This window comes from Condylura cristata, unplaced genomic scaffold (genome assembly GCF_000260355.1).
Source record: "Condylura cristata isolate star-nosed mole 26May11 unplaced genomic scaffold, ConCri1.0 scaffold00005, whole genome shotgun sequence".
Lineage (NCBI taxonomy): Eukaryota > Metazoa > Chordata > Mammalia > Eulipotyphla > Talpidae > Condylura > Condylura cristata.
Window position 1 is genome coordinate 59,917,720 of NW_004567106.1, and position 18,170 is coordinate 59,935,889.

Consider the following 18,170-nt stretch of genomic DNA (forward strand, 5'->3'; position numbering starts at 1 on the left):
GAATAAATAAATCTTTTAAAATATATATATATATTATATAAAACATTAAAGCAAATACAACAGAAAATGAGAAGGGCTGTTTACATTCTAACCTTTCTTTTATGAAAGAAATCCCAACTTTTGACAAATCTAAAGCAGCTAAGTTGTCACACATACTTTGCTATCTGGAGGCTAATCAAAATCCCTGTGACACAAAGAACAGCTGATCTGCTACAGACACTGACAATGCTTATCTGGAGACTGTTAAAAGACAAAGGTGAAATATTCTTAAAATGCTTAAGTACTAGACTATTACACACTCTGATGGGACCCTATCTTGGTTTTAAGTATATTTTCTTACTCAAATATATTCCCATTCTCCAATATATTTCTTAAAAAGCAGAATACAATCTAAATGTATAAACGCTTAAAAGGTATAGCATGCTGCCACACTACCTGGTAAAAGCTTCCATAAATCGGGCAATCTGATGGGGTTGTTTTAAATTACTGACAAATATATATACTATATATTATTGTACAAATATATATATAGTACAAATATATATATACAAATCAAATAGCTCAAGTATATAAAATATAATGCTATCTATTATGTAAACAAGTATCAGAACATTTATATTAAAACCTATTAATTTTTTAAAAAATTTTTCTTAATGACTCACATTCCTAAAAGGATTAGTTGAGACATGTGGCTATAATGTTTTAATTACACTTTTCACATAACCAATGTGACTACTAAGTAGTAAAACTGATTTTAAAAACCACAGATGAAAAACAGATTCATTTCCGTGTTTGGCTTCTATGTTTTCTATGCATAATAAAAACAAAGTTACCAGTCTCCTAATTTCAAGCAGCACAGTCAAGGCATTTCTTAAATTGTTACTTAAGGCCACAATGATATTGTCTCAAATGTAATTATTAATTTCAACAGAGTCCTTACATTTAGAAAGCTTTAGAATACTATTTGCATTCTAGGTTTTTATCAAGTAGAAAAAACATGGTAAAATCTATGTAATACCTATTGAAATTTAAATAATGAAATATTATCAGAGTTGACAAAACACTTAAAAGTGAGTAGCCAGAACTCACAGACAACTATTACATCTTATCCTATTCACTTAATATACAATAAGCCCCCGATTTAAAAGTACAGAAGTCATACACTGATTCTAAACAAAATTTCTATTTCCATTAAGCAAAGGTAAGACACATATTTCGTTCAATTTTGAGTACACAGTCCAGCTCACCCCCAAAATGGACAATAAGCACAAGTACAATAGATGGTATTTCCTACGGTAGTCATGCTTTGAATTACAGAACGCACAGTAGTTAAAACTTAATCCTGAGAATAAACCTGCACAGGGGCAGGGGAGGGCTTCCATTTGCACTGCCTGAGGAAATCAGAAAAAATGGACAGAGACCTCTAGACTGTCCACTTTGAGAACTGAAAGAAAAATCTCAGCAGCTTTTGCATCTCAGAGACACTAACCAGACTATACAAAACTAGCTTTAGCAAAATCAAATTCTTCAGTGGCAAGGAGAGACCAGGACCTCTAGAGCATAATACGAAATCCAAATGCCATATTCCATTTTGTCGGGCTTTATTGAACAAAGGCAAACATACAGTGTAGGCTACTTTTATATTCAGAGGTTACACAGCAAAGTTATAAACTGCTATACATTTTCAGTGTAAGTACATACATCTAACTTTGATAACTGCCAACTGCACAAAGTGAAATAGGCCAGTAAACTCCTATTTGCAAACCCCTGAAAGAAGGGACTCAGTTTCACTATTACTTCTAATTAAGTTTCCATGTAAGATACTATAAAGATCTGGAAACATCTCTCCAAAGCTCTGTGTACTTTTCTATCAGTAATTTTAACTGGTCTTGCTCAATTTTTAGAAATTAGTATAAACTAAGAATAATAATAGGAAATAAACAGATTGAAAAACATGTAATAAACAAAAATGAAATGAAATGATAGTCTTCATGAGCCACCAACAGTTTTCCTGATGTATCATGAAACATTTACATTTACAAAACTCCTCCCTGGTAGCACAGGGGGTTCCAGCACAGCACTTCAAGGTCAAGAGGATGGCTGATTGCTTCAGTGAGAGTTCAATCCCCTGCCCTAGAGGTGACCCACATGGCACAGCAGACCTCCCTTGACCCGCTGCTTCCCTCAGCAGTGTACTTTGTCGATCTTCCTGTTCTGCTCCCCACTCTGTCTCTGGTGAATTCTCTCATGGCCCCTACACCTCTGGCCTGTACATCAGATCTGTATGCATAAATAAATAAAATCTTTATTTTTTATTTTTTAAGATTTATTTATTTGTACAGAACTGGGGTACAGGCCAGAGATGCGGAGGGTGAGAGGATTCACCAGAAACAGAGTGGGGAGCACAACAGGCAGATATACTGAAATATACTGCTGAGGGAAGCAGTGGGAGGGTCAGGAAAGGTCTGCTGCGCCATGTGGATCTCCACTTGGGCAGGCGGGGATCAAACTCATGCGGAAGTGGCTTTTGCTTCTTAGTGCTGTGCTTTAACCCGCTGCGTCACCAGGGAGGGTCAATAAATAAAATCTCTAAATAAATAAAACTCATAACTAAACCTCAAAGGAAAAGTCTGATCCATTATTCACAGATTCTGGTACCTAACAATTCTAACTTGAGAGCCTACAGAAAGAAAAAACCAAGTAAAAATTTACAAAAGCATGAATGACTCAAACCGGGTACATTCAAATATATGTCATTTGATAATCAAAGGCAGCATTAAAGAACTGCCTTCCTTTACTGCTAAGAGAAATGGGCAGCAATCCAGAGAATAAGCGTAAAAAACACACGCTAAGGTCTACTTTCTTTCTTCCACAGTGAAACAAATCTGACTTAAAACTATTTTACTTTGTTTTTTCTATGTCTGTAGGGATAGAGACAAAACACAGGTTTTTCTTTAACTCATTATCAAGATGGTGGCGTTGGTGAGATGAATGAATTAGCTGGTAAAGTTAACAAATGCCAATGATAACAGCATCACCAAGATTGATATTTTTTCCTCAAGTTACCTGATAACTGTTATCAAACACATTTTACAGTCTACATTTTAGTACTTATTTAAATACACTTTAACATTAAAATCATTCATAAAATTAAGATAAGTAGCTAAAACTGCAGAAAATACGACTTAAAATGCATTTTCTTCCTGTATTCATCCACAAGTGTAAAATTAACTTGTAATAAAATTCTAAGCTGTCCAAGAGCTACATCATGGGATGACATCATTATGGGTCTTAGTTTAGATAAGTGATCTGACCAAGTACAAATTCACAGTTGTAATACTTTAAAGTTCATATAAAAGTGACCAATTCTTAATGAAAAAAGTAAATTCAATTTCCTTCTTTGGAAACCCAAAAAGAATGTAGTGTCAGATTTTGCTGCTAAGGAGGCTTACTATTTGCAGATTTTAGATAAACAGGTTAGCAAAGGCACAACATTCAGGATTCTGTAAGGCAATAAAACAATATATCCAATATATTATACCTAGTGACCTCTACAAGAACAATTCTAACCAAATCAACCTATCGATAAACACTAAAAAGGAAATGTTCACTTGAATATTTTTCATTAATCAACTTTTCAAAACCTGTCTTTGCAATATAGAGTCAAATAATTGAAAAGCAAGAGCCAGATAACCAGTTATATTGGCACCACTTGGACAAAATAACAAGTTATTTTCATTAAGTTGAATAGTAACCCAACTGCTTCCGAGGTAACGTGAACTAGCACATTCTATAATTTTCTTTTTATAGTATCTCAACAATTTTATAATGTAAGTAACCTTGAAAATGTGTATGATATAGATTTTTTTAAAAACCTGCCTTTTATTAAAAAGAAAATCCATAATATATATAATATATAATATATATTAATATATAACATTAATAACAATTCCAGAAGTAGGGAATCACTTACATAAGGCCTCCTCTAAAAATGATTTGTTAGAAACTAGGCAGTTGAACAAAGAACATAAAGGTCCCATTCTCAATTAAACAAACACTCTAAATCCCAAAACTATGGTTCCTCCAAGTGCTACTGTCCAGGCACCTGTTGGGAGCCCAAGACAGACTCACCAGCCATGACAATCTGCCTGGGGTAAGTTCAGCCCAGCCTCGCCCCTTCACAAGGGCTTCCAACTCCGCCCTAACTTCTCTGCAGAGCCAGGTCAAAAGACCACCAGCACCTATTAAAACCACCTACCTAATGCTCTGGATACCAAAAAAGCAGGGGAACTCAAAAAAGGGATCCTTCAGGAGGACACAGCGGCCCTATGGGACTTTTCACCTGGCTTTTGAGGACATGGGTTCTGCCAGGCTAAGTCAACTTAAAGCACCACAAGCAACAAACTGCTAACTTTTCCCAAGAATGTAGTGAGGTACAGAGAAGAAACAACAGTAATCACACAGCTACCTTTAAAAATATAACCATACTCAAATGCAAGCTGAGAATCACTAATGAAACAATAGCCTGTTCAAGTACACACTGACTTTACGACACTGTTAGCAGTCTGAAAATAATACACTTTAATATACACACTCAGAGTACTCTACCATCCTTGTGTCCAACTAAAGGTACCCACCGAATAAACTGGCATTGACTCCAAGCTGGTCTTGGCATAAACCAAGTGGTCTCTTGTAACAGTTAACAGTTCTAATTATCAGTAACAAGAGGTTAATTTTTAAGCAATTTTTTTTTTTTAAAGATTTGTTTATACATACAGAACTGGGGTACAGGCCAGAGGTGCAGGGTGGTGAGAGGATTCACCAGAGACAGAGTGGGGAGCAGAACAGGTAGATCGACGAAGTACACTGCTGAGGGGAGTAGCGGGCGGGTCAGGAGAGGTCTGCCATGCCATGTGGTCACCTTCGGGGCAGGCGGGGATCGAACTCATGCGGAAGTGGCTTTAGCTTCTTAGTGCTGTGCTTTAACCTGCTGCGCCATCGGGGAGAGCCTTTAAGTAATGTTTTTATAAAATTCTTTATCAGAAAGAACATGGCAAGTTCCACCTATTACAAAGCAACATCTAAATTTTTATTATGGCAATATCTATTAACTTATCAAGCAACTCATATAGGAGGCCAAAAAGTACAAACAAAAACCACACCACTTTAATAATTTAAAAACATTCCTAAAATTAAAGGACATCCTCTCAGAATGTTTCCACTCTGTCACTCAATTTTCAAAGGTTAGTCCATATAAAAATTGAAGATATCATTCAGACCTTAAGAGAGTCATATGTAAATACTTGTAAACTGTAAACACAACTGGAGATGCTAGGTAAAAACTGTGTATTAAAAAAAATTTTAACAATAATTTTCAAAAACAGGTGGCCTCCCTGGTGGCACAAGGGGCCAAAGTGCAGCACTAGGAAGCCATCCATAGGCACTGCAGCAGGAGTCGGATCCCCAGCCAGGGAGCTGACCCACATGGCACAGCAGACCTCTCCTGTCTTGCCCTCTGTTCCCCTCGGCAGTGTATTTTAGATGATCCGCCTGTTGTGCTCCCCATTCTGTCTCTGGTGAATCCTCTTACTGCACCTGCGCCTCTGGCCTGTACCCCAGTTCTGTATGCATAATCTTAAAAAAAAAAGTACATGATTCCATTTTACATAAAATTCTAGAAAATGTAAAATAACCTATAGTGACAGAAATAAGGCCAATGGTTAGTAGGGTGAGAAGATTACATACAGGGCACAAAAAACTTGGGAGAAAATGAATACATACACTGTCTTGATTATAATAGGCTTCCTACTTGACTCAATCAAAACTTACCGAATTTATCACTTTAAATATGCAGAATTATTTTATGTCAATTATGCCTCAGTAAAAGCAAAAAGAAAAAATTCAATATAACCAAACTATCCTACAGCTCTGCCCAGTCAGACCTACCTACTAATGAATATATGGAAATCTACCAACTCAAGGCTGGCACTGGGAGAAATATAATCGTGTCCCTATTTTGAGGATCACTGTTATCATATACACACAAAAAGAAAGTTTAGAGAAACAAATCAGAACTCACTTTTAATCACTATGCTAGGCTAACTGCTTTAATGGTTGAAATGACAACTTAAACATGAGAACAAAAAGAGCCCGCTGAATGTGGGGATCCAAATATATTTTTAATATTTCAATTCATATGTTCAACCTTCTTTGATCTAGAATAGAATTTCTGGAAGATTCAAAAATACAGGGTAAGCCTTATGCACAAGGATGTTAATTTCAATCTTGTAGAAAAATTGTGAAGTATTAAATCAGTGCACATTACATAGTAATGTAATGGTAAGATTACATTAAATTTTCATTATATCTGTTATTTTTTAAAGATTTTATGTGTGAAAAATAGTTGCAAAAATATCAAGCAAAAACGGCACATACAGTATGATCAACAGCTGAAAATATATATCCTGGGTGGAGTGAAACACGGATAGGAAAAAAACACTATAACAAACATTTGAAGACAGTGGTTCTTAAATGCCAGTCTCTGAACCAACAACAGAGAAGCGTCATCAGGGGGAACTTGTTACAAATGCAGGTTTCCAGGCCCCACTTCAGAACTACTGAACCAGACAACTCCAAGTGTGGAACCCAGCTACCTGTCTTAACGAACTCTCCATTTAATTAAGGTCACACTAAAGTTTGAGAATCAATGTTTAAAAGATAGGATTATGAGGCCCTCCCTGGTGGTGCAGCAGGTTAAAGCACAGCACTGAGAAGTTAAAGCCACTTCTGCATGAGTTCGATTCCCACCTGCCCAGGAGGTGACCACATGGTGCGGCAGACCTCTCCTGACCCGCCCGCTGCTCCCCTCAGCAGTGTACTTCTCGATCTGCATGTTCTGCTCCCCACTTTGTCTCTGGTGAAGCCTCTCGCCGCCCCTGAGCCTCCGGCCTGTACCCCAGTTCTGTATGCACAAAATAAACAAATCTTAAAAAAAAAAAACAGAATTATGAGTATTTTTCTCCCCGTTTTGTAACCTATTTTTTACTCAATTGTCTCATTACTTTTAAGAGTTTTTTCCATTATTTTACTAAAATGTACACACTCTGGGTCTATGTTGAAAAGCCAACACACTATAAGCACTTATGTGGGTCCGATGTGTATACATAAAGAGCCCAATGATTCTTGGAACCAACTTAAGAGTACAATGACTCTTGGCACCAACAAATCAAAAAAAACTGAACAACATACTAAAATTTTAACATATACATATTTACACAAATAACTCAGTTCAAGGTGCTGGAAAAATTGCAAAACATTAGAAAACTATCAAATCCAGGTTTTTTTGATACAAGCACACAAACAGGATAAGGGATTTTTTTTTTAATAGTTCACATCTGCAAAAGATTTTTCCCCCTAAACACTGAATTTTTAGGCTTGTGTGTAATTCGCTAGAACTACACTGCAGGAATCAGAAGTCCTGAAGCTGTGAAGGCTTACTTGTAAGGGTTCCAGCTTGTCCAAAATAAGTACCAGTAGGTTCTATTTGTCACCAAAATCTAGGCAGAGAAAAACTCAACGCTGGGAGTTACCAAAGCTTTAACTTTTAGCTTGAAGATCATTAAACTGTTCCACCTGCCATCTCATCATCTCACTAAAGTAGAGGCCACAGGAAATAAAAGGCAAACTAAAGGTTCCCAATTGACACTGGAGCTAGTTAAAGGATTACAGAATTGCCTACACTTTGAGCACAAATTAGAGTAACAAAGACTACTAAGGATAAAGTAACTGCTGACTAACAGAAAAATACTGAAATTAAAGACAAATGGCCACACATTTTAACATCCTTTGTTACTATTTTCAATATCTTTTAAATAATAGAAGTATAGATCCCATCATATAAAATGTACTTGCTAATAACGCTTTCTATTTAGATCCCCATACATCCCATCACACAAAATTCACATTTTAATCTTTCTATTTCTTGAAAAGGCAATTCTAAATATACAGATTATTCAAAAAGCATGGTGACACATATAGGGATTACCTGTTATAAATACAACCTGTACAGAGTTTAATTATTGTTTAACTAATTACATAATTCAGTGCCTACCCACACTTTTTCACTAAACCCCCTCCCCACAGCAACTAGCACCAACCCTGTCAAAAAAGGGGTGCTCAAGTGTTTCAGGGAATGAACTTGTTATAGAAATTTCTGAGACAGTAAAACAGGTCCCCAGGATTCAATAAAATCCACTAATGTTAATGAAATTAGGATACAGACCCTATCACTCTAAGCTTCTACAGGGAAAACAAACATTTCCACCATACTTCCCAATACCTGTATGAGTCAGTAAAATATAAAGTGGCAGATCTTGTTTTAAGTTACCACATCTCTCTGAAAAGGGGATCTATGAAAACTCTTGGTTTTATAAGCAATTATAGTTTAAACCAAGTCCCATTATATCAGATCCACTTTTGTGATTTAACCTTCGTTTTTCTGAACATTTATTGTACTCTAACAGGACAGGTTTCCTCTCCTTTTACTCCTTCAAGAATACACTCGACCCTGTACCACCACTCACAAGGCCTCCCCAGCCCCTACTTCTTTTGTATATAAACACACTGGTCACACACTCCATCAGCTGTTCGGTAGCTCCGCCCCTCCTCCTTTTCCGGGTAGTAACAGAGCAGCCAATGGGCTGCGAGGAGCTGTGCCTGCGGCCTTTCGCCTGCATACGCTTTTCCAAAACAAGCAGCTCCAGCCTTCGGCAGGGGCCACTGGTTCACAGATAAAAGGATCACCAGGCTGTGCAACAGGGTGAGACGAGTAACCCCCACCAACAAGGAAACCCGTGTAATCTGAGCTGTTTGTTCCTCCACCGGGGAGAACTTAAACCGATATTCCTTTAGGGCAAATCACGCTTTAAGGTCACCAGAGTCCCAGTTTTCAGACAATCTGAATAATCAGGCGGTTTTGAGATGGAAACCTCAAAGGCTGCCAAGCTGGAAACGACATAGTATCACCAGTCTACCTGACTTTACAAACAAATGGCCACACTATTTCAGGACTACTCCACAGGATCCGGGCTAACTGCAAGTTTTTTATTGGGACACATTCCTACAGGGCCCAAAAGTCACGTAAATCAGCTTCTAGGCTCCTGGAGAGGTTTGCACAACCCTCAGCAAAGGCTCAGAAGAGAAACAATGAATGAGTCAGAGTTTCAGAACATAATCGCCCAGCAGATTATTAAGTGCAATGGTGCAAAACACTCACTCCCTGCATAACTTGGGAGTCAGCTCTCCTCCTACCAACCCGTCACAAAAGAAATCTTATCCACTCCAAACAACAACCACAGACGAGTCTCTAGAAGAACCTGGAGAAGTGGTGGAAGGCAGTGGCCAATTAGTTACACATCCTCTTCTTCCCTACCCCCACACCGCTACTTTAGTACACACAGGTTCCCTGCCAGGCTATAAATCGTGGTGGCATAATGACACTCAGGAGAAATCCAAAAATGGTCTGAAACAGGAGATTGCCATGAAATCAGCTATCGGCCTTCACAGCAAAGATTATCATAAGGGGCACTGTGAAGCAAAAAGCAAGTACATTCCTTCAGACCCTTTCTACTTCCTCTCCACCATCTTTCATTTTCAACCCCGGGCACTTTCATGCAATTGTACTCATTTTAGTAGAAGGTTGGGGAATTTTTCCTTACATTTTTTTCTAAATATACCTTACTCTAAAATTGTTGGCTCCATTTGGGCCTACTGATGTGAATTCAATAGAGAAAGGAGGCCACAAAATCCCTCACCACCCCACCCCCCCAACACACACACAAAAGGAAATACGAAAATTTTAACTTACAAACTATGTTAGACCAGAAAATAAATACAAAACAAAGGTAACCTCTGGCTTAAATCCTGAGATTGGTGTCCTCCTATCTCAGAGAACAGGATTTTAAATCGCCTTTGCTTTCTTTTGTCAGAAAGGAGGAAGGTGGGGAAGAACAGAAGGCCAATGCATCTTTGCCTTTCTTCATCTTCTACTAAAAATAAGCTATGAAATAAGCCACTTAGGGGAAGGGAAAAAAAAAAGACACCTGCTGTTCTTTGTCTGTTTTCCTCTCCCTCTCCACCCCCCACACCCCGACTCCTAAATGCTGTAATCATTCTAGATGCCACAACTACTAAATGAACAAAAGGCACTGTATGGAAAAGGCATCAGGTCAAGTTAGGCCTCACCCTTTATTCTAAATTTTCTGAAAACATATATGTATATAATTTAAGAGTCTGCCATTGATTAAAAACAGCTGGAATTCTTTCTCCCATCCACCCCACCATCCCAATTAAACATTAGGTAGAAATTTGCATTAGGTGTGACAGTAACTATCAATTTAAGATAAAAATAACTCAGATTCTACCACCATGTCATTTTCTAGTTTCTAAACAAAAATAAAACCTAAAACTGCTTTGCGTAAAATGTACACACAGCCGTAGTTATAAGTTTTCCTGCAACCTTATGAAAAGCTAACATTAATGGTTATCATTCACACATTACAATCATGGCCACAAACAGCTCATAAAGAGTCAATTTCATTTCTGCCTAGACATCTATCTGGTAAAGAACATACACTTTATTACTTGCTTACTTGCTCCTCCCTTGAGTCCCTATTCAAACCTCCCAAAAATTCTAAACTTCAAATCCTGAAACTTAGTTTATCTACCGTCCAAATTTCTAAACATGTTTTTGATTATGGAGAAAAACACCTACTTATTCCTGAAAAGATTATTGGGGGGGGTGTAAATCTCTTGCCCAAGGCAACTTCCCTCCCATCCCCCACTTTCAAACCAAATACAAAAACTACTTTTTTAAAACTTCAGCAAATCTTGTAACTGAATATTTGACAATAATCATCGATCTCTACAAAGAAGGAACACATCCAATCAAAAACTGTAATAAATAAAAAGAAGAAAGAAAGGAATTCACCTGAAGAATCTAGCCAAACAACTTGAGTTATATAAACAAAACCCTGCAACAGGGGGAAATAGTGGGGGGATGGGGGTAGGAGAAAAAGCAGCAGAAGACAGGGCTTTTTAACTGCGTTTCTCACACTACCACTCCCCACCCCACCCCCCTTTCTCCCCTCTCCCCAGGGATTTGTTCAGAACTCAGGGCTCATTTCCTCTCTGCCACCAACACCACCACCCTCCAAATTACCCCTCAAAAAATTTCACTACTATCACAGGAACCTTCTGAATTTCTCTAGCTGGTCACAAAATAATCTCTCTGGACTCCAACCAAAAGCACTGCCTGAAGGACTCTTACCAGTTATAGCTTTCCAAATGCTACCTCCAGAGTACATAAAGTTGGGGGAAGGGGGATGGAAAATAAAGGGTGTCACTTGGCAAGATCAGGGCAATTACTGTCCAAGAACCTTACCCTTATAGAGGGAGTTTGCTTAAGTGGCTAGTACAGGAGCTATTTTGTTAAGGAGATCCTCTTTCTCTCCCTGCCCCCAGCTGTCATAGCCACAATATGGAGGAGGGCTGCTTGCTGGAGGGCCTGGGGGTCCCCACCACATGCAACTATGGGTGGGATAGGCTTTGTCAGTGAAAAGAAAAACTGTGGGGCTCTCCTAGGGTACAGGAAGCTTAATAGGGGTCTCTGACTTAAACATTCAGAGTTCTTTATTACAAGAGGGGGCACCGAGCAGACTCCTGTCTTCCTAATATAGAAAGGAATTAAGGATAAAGGAGGTCACTTGAGTTACCCCAGTTCAAGCAGCATTGTGAGTGGAAGGAATGGAGACATCTCAAGAAAAGCATAAAGGCTTCACTGGGGAATATCTATCTCGAGTCCCTAAATCTAGAGCGAGCAAGCAAGCAAGCAAGCGAGACCCCGAAGAGAGTAGCTGGTCCTGCAAAAAAGGTCCTTCTGGGAGTCCAAACGCGGTGGAGAAAAGTCAGGGCATGGGGGGGGGGGGACAGAAAAAGCTAGGAACAACACATATTTCGGGGGTGCTGCAGATAAAGGGGCACCTGGAAAGGCTCTAGGCTCCTAGGAGGTGCCAAGGAGCGGCCATAGGCACTAGAGGGAAGGTGGGGAGCCTCGGACAGTAGAGTGGGGTGCCCCAGGGCCCCTGCTCCGGCTTCAGGGGGTGCCCTCGGCATCCCCACACCGACCCCCACACACAGCCCAAATCCCCCCTCCACGAAGGATACAGCTTGACCACGTCCGTGTCCATCCGCCTCTTGCCCGGACTGGGGGATGACATGGTGTCGCCGCTGCTTCCCCGTCGCCTGTGCCGCCGCCTCTTTCCCTTCCTCGGCCCGTCTGTCACGGGCCCTGGGCCCTGGCTCTTAAGAGCCCGCGGCTGTGCCGGCTCCTCGGTGGAGGTACAACACCCCCGCGGTCCTGTTGGGTCCCGTCAGCCGCCGCCGCCGCCCCCCGCACGGGGGAACACCGGGCACTGTCCGGCCGGGTGGGGGTGGGGACCCCGCAGCGCCCGGCTCAGGCTGCCCCTCTCTGGCTGTGGGTTCCGCCGCGGCCCGGCCCCGGCGCTACTCTGCGCCGCGCGACGCCTCCTCCTGCCTGCTCTAGCTCGCTCGCCTGCTCGCCTGCTCGCCTGCTCGCCCGCTCACCCTCTCGCCGGCTCCCTAGTAGCCTCCACGACAAGCGGGCGACTCGAGCTCCGTCGGCCTCTCTACCCCAGCCTCGCTCTGGCCGCCGTGACGTCACCTCTGTGACGTCATCTGTTGGGCGGGCCCAGTCGGCGAAAGGGGTGGGGCGCCACGGCGGCGGCGTGGACTTTCCAGGGGGATTCTGGGAATTGTAGTTCTCTTTCTCTTGGCCTCGCAGCTTCTGCCCCCTCCCCCAACTTCCCCACTCATTTCATCGCTCAACTGCCAGTGTCGTTATCATTATCATAAACGATAATAGCAAATAATGGCAATATTATTACATTCATGTGTTTTAGGGTAATGAAATTCCTTCTCACATACATTGTTAAATAAGCTGGTTATTTGATTTGGAGGCCAGGTGCCAATTACTCAGGCAGGCATCAAAACCTGGAAATTCCTACACCAGCAGGTTCCCTACCCTCTACTCCTTGGATGGAGAGGACTTGTTTGTAGGATGTCAGACTATAGCAAGGCTTCCTCAGAGCTTGCAAACCAAGGTTCGTTATCCTACACAGGTATTGTATCACTATTTCAAGGATTGGAGTTGAGATCATAAGGTAGCAAGGCCGGAAGTAATTTAGTGCTACCATCTTTCCTATATGGACTATGAGGTAATTTCATAAAGTGAATGACTGATAGCAGCAGAAACACCCAGATAGGCTGTAGTTCAGGTCAAAGATTATCCTGCCCTATAAACTCCTACCCCAACCTCTTACTCGCCATCATTCATACAGTAAATATGGAGCTCCTACTATATGTTAACCACTCTGGCATGAAGATAAGAACAATTTTGAGTTTACACAGTCTCCCCACTATAGTCTGTAGATCTGTGGTATCAGCCTCACCTGGGAACTTGTTAGAACTGCAGGCTAGAGCTTCACCTCAGACCTACTGAATTAGAATTTGCAATTTAACAAGGTCCCCAGGTGATTCCACACCCTGTGAAATTTGAGAGACACTACTCTATAAGGCACTCCAAAGAAAGAGCTACCAGGCAAGGTATCAACCAGGTAGAGGGGGCAGGAAAGAGCATTCCAGGCATCTCCTATATCTCTGTCCCATTTTTGTTGCCAGCTATTTTCAAAATTTTTATCTATTCCTCTATTCCCATGAATATACTCACACTTTGTCAGCCACATGCTCTGAGTTGCTTCACCTTATATAATGCCTTCCCCCCATACACACACTTAGGGCAGCAGTAGTCCACTAAAGTTGAAAGTGTTTGGGTCCTATAATTCCATCCCTCAAAACCATCTATCTGTGTATATGGTAAATATGAATCACAAAACTTACTGTTTTCAAGTGCACAATTCAGTATCATTAAATACATTAACAATGTTGTACAACCATATAGGGTCAATGAAGTTGATCAGGATTTTTACACCACAGCATTACCCTCTGGGCTATCACCTGCAGCCTTGATCTTATTAATGTAGAAGGCACATGGGTGTGAGGCATGCATGCCTGATTATGGACACCTGAGCCTGAATGTGCGTGCATGTGCAACTATGCACACCTGTGCCTAGGCGGGAGGAAGAAAAAAGGGAGTTGTCACTCTGGAGAAGCTGTCTCCCTGCTGGCTTGTTTCCCTTGTTACCATTAAAACCTATGAAAAAAAAAAAACCTATGAAAATGATGCCAAGGGTTCCAAAATTCTCTTTCAAATCACTAGAATTGATAGTGAACCTGCCCAATCTGGAATGGGTGCAAAACAAACCATCACTTTTATCCATTTCTAGAGATTTCTCATCATCCCAAACAGAAACTCTAAACTGGTTAAAGGACAATGCCTTAGTCATCCCCCTTCCCCTCAGTTTGGTGATCACCTACTTTCTGGGAAAGGAAAGGTATTTTAACTCCTTCTAAAAGGAAACATTACTCTTTCTTATGGCAATCTGTCAGGAAAACATATCTGCATGAAAAGGTTTCCAATTCCATTTATTTGATACTTTGTCAAAGGGAGACAAGAATGGACCCAAGAAGTGTTAGGAGTCTGTGGGTGTTGCTGGTCCTCTCCCAGTTTAATACCCACTCTTCATCACCTGAGTGATTCCCACTCCTCAGCTAAGACTGTGATTCTCCAGCTTAGGTGTATTTCAGAATTACCTGGGGAGCTTGTTAAGCTTACTAATGTCCAGGTCCCACCCCTGAGGGTTCTGATTCAGAAAGTCTGGGGTGGGGCTTGGATGTCCACATCTTTAACAAGCTCCCCAGATGATTCTGATGTAGGCCAAAGTTTGAGAACCACTGCCTGGAGATTCCAATAGGCAGCAGCATATTCAAAGCACCTGCCTGGCCCCTTTGGGTGGGATCTGTGCATCCATGATGTGCTGTGCGAAAAAGGACGATTCCTCCCAACTTCAGAGCTGAGGACCCCAAGGTGTTATTTCTAAAACAGACAGAAATGGTGAAGGATGGAGCACTTGAGGAAGAAGGACATGGGACAGACCTAGAAATGTGCCTTGGTGTTTTCATCTTCACAGAGGCCATACTGCTGTGATCTAAGCACTAAGCAGAAATAATCAGAGGTGTGTTTAATTGGGAAACGTCTTCCAGACAGCTCAGAAAAGGCGGGGCTGCTCTGCCTAGAAATACAGTGACCTCTGAGCCATCACCCTTCCAAGGAAAGAGTCGTAGTGTCTAGTAAATATTTTAGCTCTGGGTTACTTGGGATAAACCCGGCCCTCCTCAGCTCTTAATTATGCCTCTGTTAATTGCATATATTCTCCTAAGCCTCAGTTTTCTCATCTGTAAATTGTGGCTTGTAATGCCCTACCCACTTGAATGGGTTAATCACAGAATGGAAAAGATGAAAACTGTGAAAGCCCCTTGCAAACTATAAATTGCTTTTCATAAAGGAAACATTTAGTGTGGATTTCAAGTGTAATATTTTATCGGAGGGGTATTATTATTATCAACCCCCGCTCCCAGTCGTTAGAAACTATTGAGGAAAGGCACATTCGTTTGCTTGTTTGTTTTGAAGATGGCATGGAGTCAAATTCTCTCTTGGTAGTAAAAGTATGTTCACCTTTCTATGATGTACCTTGTGTATATGGACATTTTGCATTCTACTCCTTAAAAAATTCTCTCCCTCCATTCTGACTTCCTCTCCCTTGCTCCACTGCAACTTCCTCTCCCCTTTCCGAAGCTTCAAAGGACTTGCACCCCTGTGCTTGGCCACGCAGGTTCAAAGTGGGGCCAAATGACAACCCTGGCTTGACTGATTTGGACTTACAAACCCTGGAACGCCCCTTGAGCAGAGGTAAGTTTGAACTCACCTTTTCTAGCGTTTCAGCTATTCAAAATGTCAATAATTTACTCTAAGACAACTCTGGGGCCTGGGAGTGTCTGTTTATGTGCACACACATGCCAGTACGCTGGAATGAGCCGTGTTCTGCCTTATCAGGTACAAGCAGGGGTGCTGGAAGGAACAGCTGTCTGGCCCTGTTTGACTTGCTAGTGTTGCAATCTGAAAATGTATTTGGGCCTGTTTATCTCCCCCCAGGCAGGGCCAAGCTTGACCAAAGGAGCCTCTGATCTCAGGAGCAAATTCTCAAAGGCAAGAAAATCAGTCTGGAGAGAATATAATGCCTTGAGCAAAACATTAAGAGGGAGTAAGATGAAACCCATCATTTGGTGGCAGTTCAGAACCCAGCCCAGAAGGTACTCTACCTCTGAAGGTCCCCGTTAAACATAGTTCTAAAAGCAAAGTGAAGTCCTTGCTGTCGCCATCAAATGTGAAATCTCCCAAATATGGGAGTGGATTTTTTTTTTTTAAATCAAGATATAGGTTTATTTTGAGCTGCCACCCTTGGCTTCAGAAGTCACAGGTCCAGACTCCTCTGGAGAGCAATCAGATCAGCAGTTTCTTTGCTGCTATGGAAATAAAAGCTTAAAGCTCATTTCAAGTCGTTTCCATGTAACCCTGTTAGAATGTGTCCCCACAGAAGCAGTCAAGTACATGGTAGCTCAGGAAAATGCAGGCCTCATAGCAGCAAGGACAGGAAGATTTCATCTCCTACACTTGCTGTTATTCCTACAGATTCTTGGCTTGCTATCTCTGGCAACAAGCTCTTGGGGCAAATACCAGCGCTCCCCCCCGCCCCCTGCCCCAAAGCAGCATGATTCAGTGAGAACATGGAACTTGGAGATAGATGACCCCTTCTAGTCCTAGGCCTATTTCTGGTATAGTTTGGACAGATAACCTAACCTCTGTGCCTCAGTTTATTCATCTGTAAAGTGGGATAATAGTAACTTTACTACCCTTGCTTAGATCAAATAGATGTTTTAACCTTTGAAGTGCTCATCACTGTTAGATATCATCAGACCCTCTTGCATGTGTACACACACACACACACACACACACACCCCTTCATGCAGGGCTCAAGGAAGAGCAAGGTTGAAAATCACTCACACCTACAGCTGTGCCAGCTAGCCCCATTTGGAGCTTTTGTTTTGCCAGTCATAGCCTCCATGCTTCCCTTGGGGCTTCATCATCTTCCTGATCTGGGAACAATGGAGGAAGCAGATTTCATCTAGGCTCAGAGCGTGAATGCCACCTAGACCTCAGGCTCCCTTATGTACATATCTGATTGGGGCCTTGTCCCTCCACTCCAGTAACAGAGAAATTCCCTGGTGTTCAAAAAGCTTTCCCAACTCCTTCTCACATAGCTTTCCCCATCTCAGTAAAAGGCAACTATTAAGTCAAAATACATGAAATTAAGGTTAAAAGCAGTCAAATATTGGCGGTTCCACTTGGTTCAATCTAAACAATCTTCCAGCTGCTCAGGCCAGTCTTGGACTATGATCCTTGATCCCTTTCTTTTGTTGCCACCCTACATCAAATCCATTGGGAAATCCAGTTCAGTCTACTCTCTGATATCTAGAATATTTTCCCATTATCTCCACCAAGGTATTACTAATACAAGCTTCTTGATTGGCCTTGTATTTTCAACCCCAGAATTCACTCAGCTGGAAGTCAATGATCTTTTTAAATTATAAATCAGGGCTCTGCCTGGTGGCACAACAGGTTAAAGCACCATGCTGCAAAGCCAGCTGCATTACTTCAAGCGTGAGTTCGACCCCCAGCCTGGGAGGTGACCCACATGGCACAGCAGGCCTCTCCTGACCCGCCCGCTGCTCCCCTCAGCAGTGTCCTTCATTGATCTGCTTGTCTGTTCCCCACTCTGTCTCTGGTGAATCCTCTCACTGCCCCTGCACCTCTGACCTGTACCCCAGTTCTGTCTGCATAAATAAATAAATCTTTTTTAAAAAATAAATAAATTATAAATCAGACCATGTCTCCCCACTCTTCAAAACTGAGCAAAGATTTACCAACTCACCCCATGTCAAAGCTACAGGTGATGCTCCTACCTTTGTCCTTACTCATTCCTTTCTTTCTTTTCCTCAAATGCACCAAGCACGCTCCTGCCTAAGGGCCTTTGCACTTGCCAGTCTCTCTGCTGAAAGCCTTTTTCTCTAAGATAGAA

At 41.5% G+C, this 18,170-nt stretch overlaps 1 protein-coding gene across 1 annotated transcript in view; it reads right to left on the bottom strand.

Moving 5' to 3' along the window:
- UBE2H (ubiquitin-conjugating enzyme E2H) overlaps positions 1-12,723 on the bottom strand; it is a 98,257-nt gene extending 85,534 nt beyond the window's left edge. The window contains exon 1 of the mRNA XM_004677037.2: positions 12,223-12,723. Coding sequence (XP_004677094.1) covers positions 12,223-12,275 — 53 coding nt within the window. The 5' untranslated portion in view covers positions 12,276-12,723. The remainder of the gene's footprint in view (positions 1-12,222) is intronic.
- Between the last annotated feature and the right edge of the window lie 5,447 nt (positions 12,724-18,170).